We start from the raw sequence: 17,529 nt of genomic DNA on the forward strand, positions 1-17,529 counted from the left end.
CAAATTACAAAACCTCATTGATATAAAAAAACCACTTTGGAAGTTATAGGTACGTTTATGATGTATACTTTTATAAAAAAAATATTTTTTAAAAACACCCCTTTTTAAAATAATGGTATCAACCAAACTCCATTTTGTAAATTTTTTTTGTCTACATTAAATGGAACTCAATACATGTTGTTTACACTGCTATAAACAAAAACTGTATACTGTAAGTATTTTTGGTTAAAATAAGTATACAAGTTTGTACTTTTTTACTATAGAAAATCTGTGAAAAATGGCAAAAACATCAACATTTGAATAATTGACCGTTGTCATGGCAACGGAGGCTAAATATTAAAATGAATGTTGTAGATATGCTTTTTATTGAAATGTCTATTCATGGTAAAAATTTGAGAGAAATCCATTTTTTTACATCTGCCACCAAATCTTTGATTTTTACAGACAATGGCTCTTAATATGTCCATTGTATTGTGATTACCTTTAGTTTAAGATTTCCTTTATTCTTTTTTATTTTGTAAATTTAGAGTCAAGATTGGTGAATACATTACAAGAACATAACCGTTTTTTGTCAAACATGATGGTCCGTGATAAGAAAGACTATAATGTTAAAATGGATCGTGTTGTTAACTCTCGTTCTGCCATTCAATGCGTCAGCTTTTGTACTCTTGACCCAACATGCGTGTCTATCCGTTTTGATGGAATTAATTCATGTGTGATGTACAGCGTCGAAAGCGGTAGTTTAGATACTGACAATGGTCAACCTATATACTACGAAATTACCAAGGTATTATGGCGTGTCCAGGGATGTTTTTCTGCTTAATAACACAAAACTATACGTGATTAACTACAACTACTATATTATAGTGTGCTACAATTACATTTCAAACACAATTACTTGACATATTGCTCAAGTACGTAGGCCTACGTTTGTACTAATACGTAACAAAATGCGTTAATTTGTCGGCCTATTCACGCATTAAACCATAATTTACCTCCTATCAGAAAAAGGTCCCGTGATCTAAGCACCTGGGTTGGGGGATTGGATCCAGTTGGGTTGGTCATAGCTGGGCATTTAGGAGTACCAGAGAAGAGTGAAATTATTTTAATATTTTATTAATTTCACTCTTTTCTGGGAGGACTGTTTGCCGTACATCCCAGATCGTTGGGTCATCTATGGATGCTGTAACTACACACACTTACAAACGTAAACATTTCTTAAAGATGTTTTTCTTTTATTTTCTCTTTTCACTTGTTGCACATCTGAGTGTTGGACAAATGTTATTATGCCGGCTTGGCCATATTGAGTTTTTTTGTTTAGTTTTCGGTGGGCATGTATTATGCTCACAACCAACCATGACTGCGACGGCTGCGTTAAGCTGCTGTAGTATTGCTGCCATCTTCATCATTGTCGTTTACTATTATTTATTCTTTATACTTAGATAAGAAATCATGAATGTACTGGTTACAACAACGAGGAGGTCAAATGCGTTTACCAACATGGACATGAATGCGAAAATATGAGTAAGTTAATTACTGTCATTACACGACGAAGGGTAGAGGTTTCCGTGTTCAAACAAACATCAAATTAAAAATGATTAATGGAGGCTCGCGCTCAAAGTTGTAAACTGGTCGTGCGTAATATCATTGTTTAATATCATTATCATGTTAAGGTTATTTAAATTATGCTTGGTTCATAAGAACACCGTACATTGACCAATCACGGCGCGATGGATCCCATCTTAACTGTCGCTTCCACTTGGTCAACTCACTTTCTTTGCGCCTATACGTCATTGGAAACAAGCTTATTTTAGTTTTTGTTTGTTAAGTTACTACTAGTTTTATCTATTTTTTCTCTACAGTCTGCAAACAAAATGTTACAACTACAAACTACGAATATCGTTTTGATAACCCAATATTACAAGTAGAAACGACGACAAGGATAGAGTTCAGTGTCGTTGCTAAAAATGACGTTCACATTGCGTTATCGTCAAGTCCGGAGGTTATGATATCAATGTATGAGATTGTGATTGGTGGTTGGGGAAATACTAAATCAGTCATTCGCCGCTGTAAGCAGTGTCCAAATGAGAAAGAACATGAAGAGACTGGAATACTATCTGTGGATGAGTTTACCAAATTCTGGATATCGTTTGAAAATGGATCAATTCGTGTTGGTTTGGTAGGCAGTGACCCTTTCATGGAATGGGATGACCCGGATCCACTTCCAGTCAAATACGTTGGATTCTCAACATGGCCAGGAATCGAAGGAACATTTCAATTTTGCCAGTGAAATGTTGTTTTTATTCATATTTATCTTTTTCAAATTAAGCACAGAGCAGTTGTAAGCTAGGCCTATCTCAATCACAATATTAGGTACGCTAGAACAGTAGAATGATAGGCCTTCTTCTGTTTAAAGATATCAAATAACCTTGATGTAACGTTATCTTGTTTATTGTCTGCTTGCTTTGATAATTTAATTTTAAATATATATATATATTACATATGATAAATATCTAAATGCTCATGACCTCATAATTGTATACAATCAGACTTGATGATAGTTTTCAATCAAGAATAACTATATTTCAGATCTTGTTGAGATGTTAAATGAGGTCTTTGTACAATATTATTGGCTGACATGGCGTTGTTTTGTATTATTACGAACTAACCCGAACTCTACTATATAGGCCTATTGCTTTTTATTAGTATAAGTCTCTTGTCATTGAATTGAAAGGGATCATTTATATTCTTGTTACGAATAAATTAAATACGAACGTGAATCAGTAAGTTATATATCTTTGTAGTAAAATAGCATCTTCATAACATCATCTTTATTCAAAACCAAACAGATTGTTCTGTTTATTTTCTATCTGTGAAGTTGGTTACTAGTTCCTAGTTCCTTATTCAAATTCAATTAAAGGGACAGTCACAAATATTTTTAAAAACAGATTTTAATGCGTAATAATTTAGTTGTTATTGCATCAACATGTTAGCCTTGACCTCCTCTACATCTTCCGGTCAAAGTTCTATAACATTTTATGCATTTACGCCCTCTACGGCGAATAAGTAACTGACTTTACGAACGTTATAACACTTGACCTACTTAATATTTTCAAAATATTGTGGTATAGATCGATGACCCTTGATCTACTCTACCATTTGCCACCCTAGTTCCGCGAACTTTTTTGTCATCTACGCCATCTTTTAAGTAGGTCAAGTGTTATAACGTTCCGAAAAATGCCAGTTACTTATTCGCCGTATATATTATAATAATGATCAAGAGGCGCCTATGGTATGTCCGAGGTGTCACTGGGAAAACGAGTTTCTGTCGTGAATTTGAAAGTAATTTCAAATCTAGGATTAAAGAGTCGCTATCCAATCGAGTTTGAACAATACCATGAAAGCCCCAGTGGTTTAATGGTTAGGACAGCTGTATATCAACCAGACGGTCCGAGTTCGAGGTTCGGTTGGGGCGACTTTTTCTCATTCTCACAGATTTCCTCATCTTTATCGTTTCAAATTAATTAATTAAATTTCAGTATATCTCCTGGCGGTTTAGAATTAATGTTATTTGCCTGATGTGTTTATAATATATATATATATATATATCAAATATATTACATATAGATTAAATTTCTAAATGGTCATGACCTCATAATTGTATAAAATAAAATTTGATGATAAATTTCAATCAAGAATAACTCGACTATATTTCAGATCTTGTTGAGATGTTAAATGAGGTTTTTGTACAGTATTATTTGCTGACATGGCGTTTGTTTTGTATTATTACGAACTAATTCGAACTCTACTACATAGGCCTATTTTTATTAGTATTGTCTAAAAGTCGCTTGTCATTGAATTGAAAGGGATCATTTATATTCTTGTTACGAATAAATTAAATACGAACGTGAATCAGCAAGTTGTATATCTTTGTAGTATAGAATATGCTCTTTTAAATGTACATCATCTTTATTCAAATCCAATCAGACTGTTCTTTTTTTTTCTCTTGCCTTGCTGAATGTGAAATGGTAAACTTATTGTTATACTAAAACGAAACTGAAATGCTTAATAAAGTATCGGTTTTCAAAAAAGAGATATTAAATATTTAATTTTAGTTTTAGTCACAAATTCGTACAGTAGCACTTTCCAGCGGATGAAAATCTTCAACTATTTATTAGCATCAAATAATAATTTGGTTCAGGTCTTGACCCGATGGTATCCACTATTGACTATTGGGAACATTGCTACTGAAACCAGTCCCATTCAGTGTACTATTTTAATTTAATTACTACATGAGGGTACAGTTCCTGAACAGTGGCGGCAAGCCAACGTTTCACCGATCTAACAGATTAATAAAATATTTCGCATGTGAACTAAACATCCATATGACTAGTATCTTAAATGCCTCCCTCAGTGAGGGTCATGTTCCAACTATGTGGAAGGATGCTATTGTTACTCCAGTTCCCAAAGAAAATGGTTGTACTATGGTTGACAAATTTCGGCCAATCTCGCTTACATGTATCCTAGCTAAGGTAGCTGAGGGCTTCATTAGAAAATGGATCTTAGCAGATATCGAGAAAAATATTGATAACCACCAATGGTTGCCGTAAACACTTTTCAACAACCCGTAATTTGGTTGATATACTGGATCTGGATCTGGATGGATACTGACGAAGGACCACATGGGTATATGCGCCAGGGGGTGCGTCTCTCGGTGTGCAAACATTATACTTAACTGAATTTTTTTTTTTTTTTTTTTATTTATTAATTTCACTACTTCACTAAACTGACCAAACAATGATGAAAAAACAAACAAATCAACGTCCATACATTAATATACATAAATCGATTGCTGCATTAAATTGAAGCCCATGACTTGGCAGTACATGCTATTAGGTGGTGCAATAGTGATTGTGCAATCATCTAAGTTTGTCCAAAGTGCTGATTTAAAGGTTTGTAATGATGATGCTTGTTTAATGCATTCTGGAAGTACATTCCATGCTCTTACAGTACGCGGAAAAAAAGAATATTTGTATTTGTCTATTGAGTATCTCGCATTTGACAAGTTAAAATTATTGGAGTTTCGTAACACTCTTGTATGGATATTACTTGTGTATGATGGTAGTATTATGGCTGTTTTGCCATGCCATGTTTTGTATAGAAGAGTCATAATTTTTGTCACATATCTGGCTGCTTTGTTTTGAATTGATTGTATTTTATTAATTTGTTTTAGTTGATATGAATCCCATACTGTCTGCGCATATTCTAGTGTTGGCCGAATAAATGTCGTGTATGATTTATTTTTAATTTCAACAGGACAATGTTTAATGTATTATTTGCTGTTTTTGTAATCTTGTCAATGCGAGCTTCCCATGCTAGGTTATGAGTAAGTTCCACTCCAAGGTATCTAAGTTGTTTTGTTGATTGAAGTGTAACATTTCGCATTGTATATTCATACTGTTGATTATTTTTTCTATTACTTATTTTAATTACTTGGCATTTGTTAGGATTAAATTTCATTTGCCATTTATCAGACCATGCCACTACTTCATCGAGATCTTTTTGGAGTTGCTTGGCATCATTGTTATTTTCGACGGATTTAAATAAAATACAATCATCAGCAAATAATTTCATTTCCGAAGTAATATTTTCTGTAATGTCGTTAATGTAAAGTAAAAACATGAGAGGTCCTAAAACTGTACCCTGTGGTACTCCTGATTTTACCTTTACTTTATCGGATATGTATCCATCCATAACTACCGATTGGTACCTATCGACTAACCATGATTTTATCCAATTATGTGTACAACCTCTTATTCCATAATAATTAGCTTTGTATAAAGGCCTTTGATGAGGAACCGTGTCAAATGCTTTTGAATCAAGTACTATACAATCGGTGATTTTCTTTACATCCATATTTTTTGGTAATATTTCTATTGTATTAATTAATTGAGATTAACAACTATGGCCTTGTCTGAATCCATGTTGATTAATATTTAGTATATTTCTTTTTTCTAGGTGATCCACAACATTACTAAATATTATATGTTCCATAACTTTACAAGTCGCGCGTGTAAGAGACACAGGCCTATAGTTAACTGGTAATGATCTATCACCTTTTTTAAATAAGGCTGTTATATTTGCTTCCTTTCAATCATGTGGCACTTCCCCTTCCTCTAAAGACAGCTGAAATATTTCAGTCAGGATGGGTGCCACAAGATCTGCATTGTCTTTAATAATTTGTGTCGGAATCATATCTATACCAATTGCTTTTTTAGTCGCGTGGAAGCGACTCTATAGTTCACTATGTCGGTCGGTCGGTCTGTCTGTCGGTCCGGTATCACTATGCATTGTAACACGCGACCTAATGGCTGTTGGCCTTGTTCGGATTAAGTTTACTTAATAATTTGAATATTCCATCCGTATTAATTTTAATTTCAGGCATATTTGGATATGGACTTTGGCCTTTTTCTGGAATATTCCTATAATTTTTTCATTGGTAAATACTTTCTGAAATTGTTTAGATAACATTTCTGCTTTATCCTTTCCTTCAGTTGCAAATTCACCGTCTGTTTGCAGAGATGAGATTCCAACTCTATCTCATCTTAGACCTTTTACGAATGTATATAGTTTTTTAAGTGCACCACCACTATTTTCAATTTCATCAAACAAGCTTGCGACATATTGGTCATATGCCTTTTTAATTTCAATTTTTATTGATTTTTGGATACTTCTATACTGTCCCCAATCCTTAGCTAGTTTTGTTGTTTTGGCTTTTCTATATTTTTTTCTTCTGACGCTCATAAGTTTTTTAACTTTATAGTTAATCCATGGTAGATTAGATTTTTTGCTTGTTTTTTTGGTTGGAACATGCTTGTTTACGATTTCTAAAATCCTGTTTTTAAAGCTTATCCAATTTTGGTTTACATTCAAATGTAATTAACAAAATCAACCTGGAAGTGTTCTGTTTCTTCCCTTATTTTATCTATATTTACTTTTCTAAACAAGAAAACTTTGCCTAGGTTTTTTAGGGTTGATTTTTGCTTTCATTTCATACTCTGCTGTTACTACATCATGCTTACATAATCCTGGGTGTGTTTTAACATCAGTCAGTAGATCTGGAGAAGTGGTAAAAATGAGGTCCAGAGTATTTTGTCCATGAGTTGGCTTATAAACATGTTGATGTAATGAGTTATCCTGGACTATCTGTAGCATTTTAGTATTAGTCTGCTGACCATACTGTGGATTTGGTTTTATTGAGTTATGGTTCCAATCGATGTTTGGAAGATTAAAATCACCTGCAAGGATAATATGTGGCAATATATTATTTACCGATATCTTTTATAATTTTATGGATATTTCTTCTAGTGGAATTATGTTATTATTAGGTGGTCTATAGCAAACTGCAAGGTACAATGTTGGTGATTTACTGATACATATTTTTCCCAGTAGAAATTCTGATTCATCTCCTTCCTCAATGGGAGTAAAAATCAGGTCGTCTTTGTAGGCTATAAAGACCCAACCACCAAATCTATTTCTATCTTTTCTAGTTACGTTGTATCCATTTGGAAACACTTCTGAATCAGTATAAGTAGAATTCAAGTGCGATTCTGTACCTATTATGATATCAGAATTATGCTCTTTTAATATTGTATCTAGTTCGGCTTGTTTATGTTTACTCTTTAGTCCTTGACAATTTATTGTCATTATTTTTATTTTTCTTCTACTTTATTTTCTTGTTATTGTTTTACTTTTAGTGTTTGTGTTTTTAAATGTTTGGTCAATTTGTTGTTGACTGTCATTTATATTTGTATTTGCTAGCGTACTACTATCATTGAGTGAGGAAAATGAGTTTTCACTTTCAAATGACTCCTCAAAGAAACTGTTTGAGAAATTTGGTAGGCTACATTTATAACAGATCCACGAGAAGGTTTTACCTTGTAAATTATTATATTATTTAGTTGTTAATCCTATACATTTGATGTGAAATCATGATTCACATTCGTCACAATTTATCGCTTTGTGATTACAAGCTACGGTTTTCTCACATACCCCACAAGAATGTTTAATGGGATCTGGGTTAGTTTCAATGTCTCCTGCTAGAACTAATATTATAAGAATAAGAGATGTCTTTGGATGTTCGTTTGGAGGAGACGGAAAGAAGACATATCTCTTTTTCATTGTATTAAGTTCATTTGCAACAGAATTTAGATGTCCGATTCCATTATTTTCACTAACAGTATTATGCCTACCTTTTCTTTGATTTGGCCAGCAGTTTATACATAGGACAACCAAATCGAGGCTAGAATTGTTATGCAGTGACGATAATGTATACCACTGATATTAACTTGATTTAGCTTAGGCCTGGTCCTAGGCCTACTTCTTTGTAACCCCATTTTATTTGTTTATTAAAAAAAAAAAATGTTTTTGTTTTTTTTTCAAAGGTTACCTTATTCAGAAAGTAATTATCTAACACATGAGATATTGGCACTCTCCCTTTGCTACCCTACTGTGGTGAGCTCCTCAGATGTTGTAATCCTAGGCCTAGCGTAGACCAGCTAGGAAGGATTGATGCCACAGGCTTATGTTCCTCCACTGCACAGGTTTGACTTCTTGACTAGGCTTAGCTCAATCGGTAAAAATAATCCTTAAACATCGACTTTGTAAAGCTTCCAAATTCAACAAATTAAGATTCAAAGTGTTCATCAGACATTCAGGAATACAAGTACTTGACAATTGAAGCAAAAAATACACCAACATTCTATAATTATACAAGTAAAATTGGTGAGGAAAAAAAAAATGTTGCACACCAGTGACATGCCCCCTTAAACATACTAAATGTGTTCTATGAAGGTAGTAACATTCCCAAATCTGTTGGTCAGTTAGTTTGAACTGACTTTAGTAAAGCATTAGATTGTGTTGACCACACCATAGCAGTTTCAAAATTTGTAACTCTTGGCTGTAGACCGGAAATTTTACCGTGGATAATTAGCTTTTGTCAAACAGAACCTAACAAGTAGAGACGGGTTGGTGAATTTTGTCCAAGATGGGGAAATTTCTGTCCAGAATGGGTAAATATTTTGTCCAGAATAAGAACAAAAGCGATAGGTGGCGCTATAATCGTGTCCAAGATGGGGAAACTGTCCAATATAGAGAAATCCGATTTGTCCAAAATGGGGAAATTTCTGTCCAAGATGGGGAAGTGGTGGCGCTATATCGTGTCCAAAATGGGGAAATTTCTGTCCAGAATGGGGAAGTGGTGGCGCTATATCGTGTCCAAAATGGGGACATTTCTGTCCAGGATGGGGAAGTGGTGGCGCTATATCGTGTCCAAAATGGGGACATTTCTGTCCAGGATGGGGAAATGCTGTGTCTGAAATAGAAGCTGTCCAATATAGAGAAATCCGATTTGTCCAAAATGAAGACATTTCTGTCCAGAATGGGGAAATGCTGGGTCTGAAATAGAAGCTGTCCAATATAGAGAAATCCGATTTGTCCAACATGGGGAAAATTCTGTCCAGGATGGGGAATTGCTGTGTCCAAAATAAGGAAACTGTCCAATATAGATAAATCCGATTTGACCAAAATGGGGAAATTTCTGTCCAGAATGGGGAAGTGGTGGCGCTATATCGTGTCCAAAATGGGGACATTTCTGTCCAGGACGGGGAATTGCTGTGTCCAAAATAAGGAAACTGTCCAATATAGAGAAATCCGATTTGTCCAAAATGGGGAAATTTTGCCCAGAATAGAGAAGGTGTCACGAAACCTTGCCAATTTAATCGTACAGAAAAATAATTACAAATAACTTCAAGAGCTTCTATCGTTATTTTTAATTTTTTTTCCTTTTCTTTTAAACATTTATACCTCAGGCTCAAACGAGCATTCATATGAAGTTTCACATTAAACCATTCAATAATATCTAATAAATAAATACCCGTTAACAATAAACAAATAAATAAATATCTTACAAGTTCCCTTTACTACCCCAATTATCTCTAGAGATGGCCTTTACCCCTTTCCTAATACTCAAAACCCAGTTAAATACAATAAACAAATAAATGAATACAACAATAAATAAATATTTACTTCTATCCAAAAAACCCTCTACCCTAAGTCCCCTATACGTATACTTGCATCATCGTTACACTTTACAATATTATTCAATTAATTTCATCATATAAATCTCGAATTACCCTCTTAAATTACTATCCCCATTCCCTACAGTATGATCTAATTAATACAACACTTTCTCTATCTCGTCTTATATACTTCGATTATAAATCATTCATCACCTAATATCTTTCAGTCACTAATTTTATTAATTTCTCTTATTTATTTTCGTTTCTTTTTCACATAATTATATAATATTCATTACTTCATAAATCAATATCTATTAATATTTATAATAACAATACTTCATAACGTTGATCAGAATGCCATGTAAGTTCAAATCAGGTGACTATTTCACACACAAGCGTTGTACATAATAGAATTCAACATATTATTTCTGCAACCGTCCTTCTTTTCTATAACAGTCTCCAATTTACTGATACTAGTAGGCAACAAGCGTTGTACATAATAGAATTCAACATATTATTTCTGCAACCGTCCTTCTTTTCTATAACAGTCTCCAATTTGCTGATACTAGTAGGTAAATGTTTCCTCTCCGTCTTCATTCAATTCCAATATCGTTACTGTTCTGTATTTACAAGTGTTCTGGTTTCCCGAGTCTTTTGGTTATGCATTCAGTTAGTCAATCCGTTCTTCAATCCTATAAGCGACCACTCAATTATCAGACGTAAAAGAAACGTTAGTCGAGTGAAGGAGTTATTAATTACAAGACTACAATATCGCTGAAGTGTGCATCAAATATCTCTTACTTTTGGTTTTCTTTATTTTCTCCGCTTAGCTTCTTATCCATACAACACTAGTAGTTTGCCACACCCAATCAAGAAATGCAACACTCAGCTTACTCCCAACTCCTTGTTTCAATCTCGCGCCGTTCCCGCACACACTTTATATACCAACCCATCATCCAATAAGAGGCCGCTACGCATGAATGACCCCCCCTCATACGGTACAATGGAACAAAAATTAAATCACTTGTGACAGAAGGGCTGTGTCCAAAATAGAGAACCTGTCCAATATATAGAAATCCGATTTGTCCAAAGTGGGGAAATGTTGTCTAAAATAGAGAAATTTTGACTAATTTCTCCAGAATAGAGAAGTGCTGTGTCCAAATTAGAGAAACTACAGTATCCAAGGCCTAATAAATAAATACGATTTTTCCGAATTGTATAAAAGAGAAACTGTCAAATATGTGCCCAAAATGTTCAATGACTTACCATTACAAGGATTATGAACTTGGTATTTATAACTATAATGATTCATTTTGTATTGGATTTTGATGTTTGCCTATGGCTTAGGTCAGGCGTGGATCATCATATAGCTACTGGTAGCATTGTTAAGCAGATATGCGAAACATCGGGCATAGAAATTGATCAAACATTGGTGTTGAATGCTTATTTAGCATTTGAAGCTCAATCAAATATCAATGAAGATATGCATTGCAATATATGTGGTTACCATCCCACAATAATGATCATGGATGTGAACAGAAAGGTTCATTTTAGGACAGCTTTGTCTGAACTTGGCAAGCCTCATGAATGTAAAGAAAAAGTAGATTGCATAGAATTTTATGAACGAGTTAGTTTGCATATACTATCTAGAGGCCTCGTAAATCCTTTTCCAATAACGGCTGGTCTGAACGAATGGTCTCCGTTTATCGGTGAGCATACAAGAAAAGACAATTTAATTTACAACACAGAATTCAGGAAAGTTTCAGAAGACGGTAACTTGACTGCTGACTGCAGACATATGAGTGAGGAGAGACTTTTTGAAATGCTCCACCAATCTACTGTTAAGGAAGTCAAGAAAATAGCTAAAACTATCAATCTTGCATCAAAAGAAAGTAAGTTGGACATTATTTGTAGTATAAGGAAGGCTTTAGCCAAGAACCATAATAATTTCAATAAAATAATGAAGACAATCTGGAGGTGTTCCGGGGGAATATTAACATCACATTGTCCCCATGGATTAGTCTACGGAATTAAGTTTGTCCTACGAGCAGAATCGCCTCGAGATTACACAGACATAATCATGTCAATGAAACATAAGCCAAATATAATAATTGTGGACATGACACACGTTGTTGCAAACTTTGGTAACAATTTGCATTATGATGGTCAAACAGAACCAATGTTCTTTCCATTCGAAGGAAGAGAAGCTGATTCTACAGAGGAGAATATTTGGTGTGCAAAAGTTAATACTTTATTAATAGACATGCCATGGCTTAATGGGCTTCGTGCGACGTCGCAAACCGGGCATCCTGTAACTGGACAAAGCAGCACGTACGCGCTTTTCGACCGATTTCATGAGGCTAACACAAATAGTGAAACTGAAATTTTGTTTTAAATTAATTTTGTACCACAATTGAAGTCTAAAACAAATACACAAGTTGCAGAACAATTTTATTCCTAATTAAATAAGTCCAAGCATTTTTTAAATGAAATGTCAATAGCGAATCATTTATTTATGGTAAAATCCTTAGTACACCGTCGAAATAATAAATTAAATGGAAACCACATTAAGTACATTAACAAGTCGTTCGGTCTGAAAACAACCAAAGATAGTCTTGGAAGACTGATTATTACAACGCCTAAGTCAAGTGTTGTAGCACAAACGACTGATGAACCCAATGACTGGTGGCTGGAGGAATACCAACTAAGATTACACCATAAAAAGCTTGTAGAAGAGAGACATAATGAGGTAGATAATAGGATTATAAATGCCGCCAACATAATTCTAAAGAGAAACTATCCAGAAACACGTGGATTACAAGACACCATCTATCAACAGCAAATGCACAATTTTGTCAAGACTACACAATATGTTCAGTTTATAAACCTAAGAAACTCGCACTGGATTACCATATCAGACAAGCATTGGTACCAACAACTTACCAATAGTAACGTCGATGTGTACGATAGTTTACAGACATTGAATGCAAGAAATTACCCGTTAGAATTGAATCAGGTGGCATGCAAGTTGATGGAACCCAGCGTTCCCAACATGAATTTTCACGTACATGGTGTACAGCAACAACCTTATGCAAGTAACACTTGTGGCCATTTTTGTATAGCATTTGCTGCTGCACTGTGTGCAGGAAAAGATCCATCAACACTACGATTTGAAGAAGACGAGAGGGTTGTTAGGCGAAAGCTTGTTGAAGCATTTGAGAAGGGAGATTTGCGTGGATATTTAGAAATTGATAACTGCCACAATGCCCCTGCATCAAGGATGTCCGCAATACCTCTGACAAACTGCTGCAACACACCCATCACTCCACAAGTCATCAACTGCTTTACATGCCACAAGCCTTATCATAAGGAATGCATAACAATTGCCATGTGCGAAAGATGTACTCATAAAAAGAAAATATATGATCAACAAGAGCGGTTACGATCCGAAGCAAGAAGAGAGACCCACAAGCAAGACCAACAGATGGTTAATGACATACATTCGCTCTACAACTACATTAACACTATTGTATACTTAGGAAAGTTACCTTAGGCCGAGGATCATGTGTTTCTTGTACCTTTAGGTAATGTTTACGGAGAAACACTTCAATTGCATAAGAATAAAATTGGTTCCTCATCAATAATAAATATTAATAGTGAAAATGCTGCAGATTCGACGAGTGAATTGCTTAATACTATGGCTCATGAAATGATCCATATGAAAATTTTTCTTGATGGAATTAGAGATGATCGGCAGCATGGTAAAGTTTTCATGAAAATGGAAAGAACATCAGTAGCCATAATAAATCAGCACAGAAATTCACCCCTGGTAAATTTAAAGGAATACACATATCATTGACAGAATAGTTGCTCACTAATAACATTTGTATAGACACAAAGATTTTGAGAGAAATTTAACCAAAAAAACAAATCTAATTGAGCATAAACCTTACAGAAAATGCGAAGCACTGGCTGTTAATCATATTTTAATATCAACATAATTATTAGCCCTAAACTATGCCTATTTGGAGTAGGAAATAACGCATTTAAAGCACTAATTAATACTATGTTACAAATATGCAAACACTCGTATACTATTGTAAAATGAGAAAAATTAGGCCAAATATTGCACGATTTGTCAATGATATCACTTTGTTTATAGCTGAAAATTAATGATTCGGCGTGTACGTTTGATTTTAAATCATTGAGTTACTATAATAACTCAAGGATTCCATCATGTGGTCGAAATTCCATGTGGAATTACTGCATGTGACGGTAGATTAATACCCGCGGCCTGTGGTCGAAAAAAACAAAAACAAAAACAAATAAAGAAAAAATAAAAAGGATAAAAAGAAGGAAAAGAAGTGACAACATGTATTAAATATATTAATAAATATTCTGTACTCTTACTGATGTGGTATAATAATGGCGGTGCCGGTACTACTTTTTTTTGTGGTTTTTATGGTTGGAATTTAATATACACTGTAGTTTTTAACGTTAGATAAATGTATAGATTCAGTAAAAATTTACTTCAGAAGTAAATTGGAACCACATCCCTCACTAAATGTTTATTATACTTAAAATTAGCTGATAACGGTGTTAATTAATTAATTAATTAATAGAACACCTTTCCACTTCAAATGTACTTGTAAAGTGTTAACATACTAGTACTGTTATTATTATGTACATTTTGTAATGTTTTCAGATTAGAAGTGTGAACTTAATTAAAGTTTTTAAAACAAAAAAAAGTTTCTTATGTTGTTTTAATGTTTTGCCTTCTCTATATTGTGCAGCTTCCCTATTTTGGACACAGCACTTCCCCATTCTGGACAGAAATTTCTCCATTTTGGACAAATCGGATTTCTCTATATTGGACAGCTTCCCTATCTTGGACACAGCACTTCCCCATTCTGGACAGAAATTTCCCCATTCTGGACAAATCGGATTTCTCTATATTGGACAGCTTCCCTATTTTTGACACAGCATTTCCCCATCCTGGACAGAAATGTCCCCATTTTGGACACGATATAGCGCCACCACTTCCCCATCCTGGACAGAAATTTCCCCATTTTGGACACGATATAGCGCCACCACTTCCCCATCTTGGACAGAAATTTCCCTATTTTGGACAAATCGGATTTCTCTATATTGGACAGCTTCCCCATCTTGGACACGATTATAGCGCCACCTATCGCTTTTGTCCTTATTCTGGACAAAATATTTCCCCATTCTGGACAGAAATTTCCCCATCTTGGACAAAATTCACCACACCTATTGAACAAGTACGCTATAAATCCACATTATCAACGAGTATTAATCTAACATGTGGCGTCCCTCAAGGCACGCTCATTGGACCAATGACCTTTCTTGCTCTTATTAATGATGCTATGCAAGACTCGCCATGTAAAACTTGGAAATATGTAGATGATTTGTACATAGGTCAGATAGTAAAAAACGACGAAATTTCCTCAATTCAGAATGATGTTGCTCTACTGAATGTATGGTCTAATATAAACTAAAACTTAACCCAACTAAATGTAAAACTATGTATTTTAACATTCAAAGAAATCAATATGAGCAAGAACCCCTTTTTATTGGTAATGATACAATTGAAATCGTTAATGAAACTATAAGTTACTTGGTCTATGGATACAAGCTAACCTCAAATGGGATCGTATTGTTAAAGGAATTGTATCCAAAGCCAGCAGACGCCTGCATATATTGTGTAGATTATTGTTGAATATGCTGTCCCAGTATGGCATTCTAGTCTCACTAAGAAACAAAGTGATAAGATAGAATCTGTCCAAAAAAGGGCTTGCAGATAATACTGTGTAATGATTACATATGTTATGACCAAGCACTCAAGGATCTTTATCTAGACACTTTATCTGATAGAAGGGTTAATCTATGCTATAAGTTTGCTCTGAAAGTATTCATTTTGGAAAACGGTTTCGAGTGAAGAATGCAAGTAACATGAAACTAAGACGTGTAAAGTATCAACAACCCAAATGCAGAGTTGAAATAGAAAAATGCAATTCCATACCTTATCTCGCTTCTAAATGAATAATCATGATGTATTACCCCATTTTCAGTGCAGTACAGTTTTCTTTTTGTCTATGTTTTTCTTGTTGGTTCTTTTTGGTGGTTTAATTTATTTTTCTATTTTAAGCTAAACTGTATAGTTTTTTAGGTGTCAATTTTATCTTTTTATATATATAATTACCATTGGTTTTTTACTTTTATACACATTTTTATATGTAGAATATGTAAATATCCTTGTAATTCAGCTTTGGCTGCGATGACGATGTTTAAAATAAATTAAATGAAAAAAAATAAATAAATAAAAAATCACAGTGTGTCAAGGGGATTACCATTTATCTGATAGAACAGTAATTAATTTACTATCAGTAATCCTTGGCAATGTGCCGAAGGACATAAAATAAAATAAAACATACAACAATTAAACTATGTTTCAAGGCATGCCAATAGTTCCAGTCCCTCGCGTAAAATAAACTACGGAGGAAATCGAAACGAAAGCACACAAGTACGACGAAGGAAATCGAAAGTACAAGTACGATTAGACTTGCCCCAAGTCTGTATTTATTTTTTTTTTTTTTATTTATTTTTTTTTATTTCGACCGCGATTTTTGTCTGAAAATACAGACTTGTGAAACACGTATAGAAATCGATTTGCAGACCGCAAACATCCGATAAGAATGACGTAGGTTATCATACCGTATTTGGCTATACGGGGCGGGCGGTATGTAAATATGGATTTCGAATCAACCAATGATCATTTTGTTTCAAAATGAAAAATATCGAGTGCGTACAGTGCTGAATGTACGATCGAGACTGAACAACTGTTGAAATATAAAATCGTGTTGCCAAGTTGTTTTGTTTATTAATTGTTTAGTCCTGGCCTAGGCCTCCTTCGTAGGGCTACTCAACTCGTACGTATGACCTGCCAAATAAAACGCCAATAAGGTAAGGTACATACCACAGGGCTACACCACCACATAGAACAGGACAGGCAGGGTCTGGGTGGGAATTAAATCAAACGCGTGTAAATCAAATTATATCTGCATAATAAATGATCCACATTCAATGTTTGATTTGCGGAGAAGCTAGCCTATCATGTCAAGACGAGTTTTCATGTTTCCATCAAATGTTTACCAGACTACTACTAGGCATATAAAATAATTTCTAGCCTTCAGAAACTTTCATCAATGTACCCAAAAGTACACATTGTCTAAACGTAACATAGCGCATGCGCATCGTCTTAGATGTGTAGTCTTTGAAATTCTAAAATATGAATATTAAAACTGCGTACGAGTGAGTAGCCAATGGCATGCGGCTGAAACTAGTCAACTGGATAATTTATGCACCAAGAATTCTTGGTGTCAAATCACGTGACTTGTGCGTGTTTCGCCAGACGGAGTATCCAAACTCA

At 34.4% G+C, this 17,529-nt stretch overlaps 2 protein-coding genes across 2 annotated transcripts; both read left to right on the forward strand.

The window, feature by feature from the left end:
- Window positions 1–1,273: 1,273 nt before the first annotated feature.
- Window positions 1,274–2,491, forward strand: LOC144843020 (C3 and PZP-like alpha-2-macroglobulin domain-containing protein 8). The gene is made up of 2 exons (XM_078699658.1): window positions 1,274–1,524; window positions 1,863–2,491. The coding sequence occupies exons 1-2, from the start codon at window positions 1,521–1,523 to the stop codon at window positions 2,288–2,290; spliced, it is 432 nt and encodes a 143-aa protein (XP_078555784.1). The 5' UTR covers window positions 1,274–1,520; the 3' UTR covers window positions 2,291–2,491.
- Window positions 2,492–11,382: 8,891 nt separating this feature from the next.
- Window positions 11,383–12,474, forward strand: LOC144843421 (HMG domain-containing protein 3-like). Its single transcript, XM_078700206.1, has one exon. It carries the CDS (start codon window positions 11,383–11,385, stop codon window positions 12,472–12,474), a length of 1,092 nt encoding a protein of 363 aa, XP_078556332.1.
- Window positions 12,475–17,529: the final 5,055 nt, after the last annotated feature.

Source organism: Antedon bifida, chromosome 5, assembly GCF_963402885.1.
Source record: "Antedon bifida chromosome 5, ecAntBifi1.1, whole genome shotgun sequence".
Lineage (NCBI taxonomy): Eukaryota > Metazoa > Echinodermata > Crinoidea > Comatulida > Antedonidae > Antedon > Antedon bifida.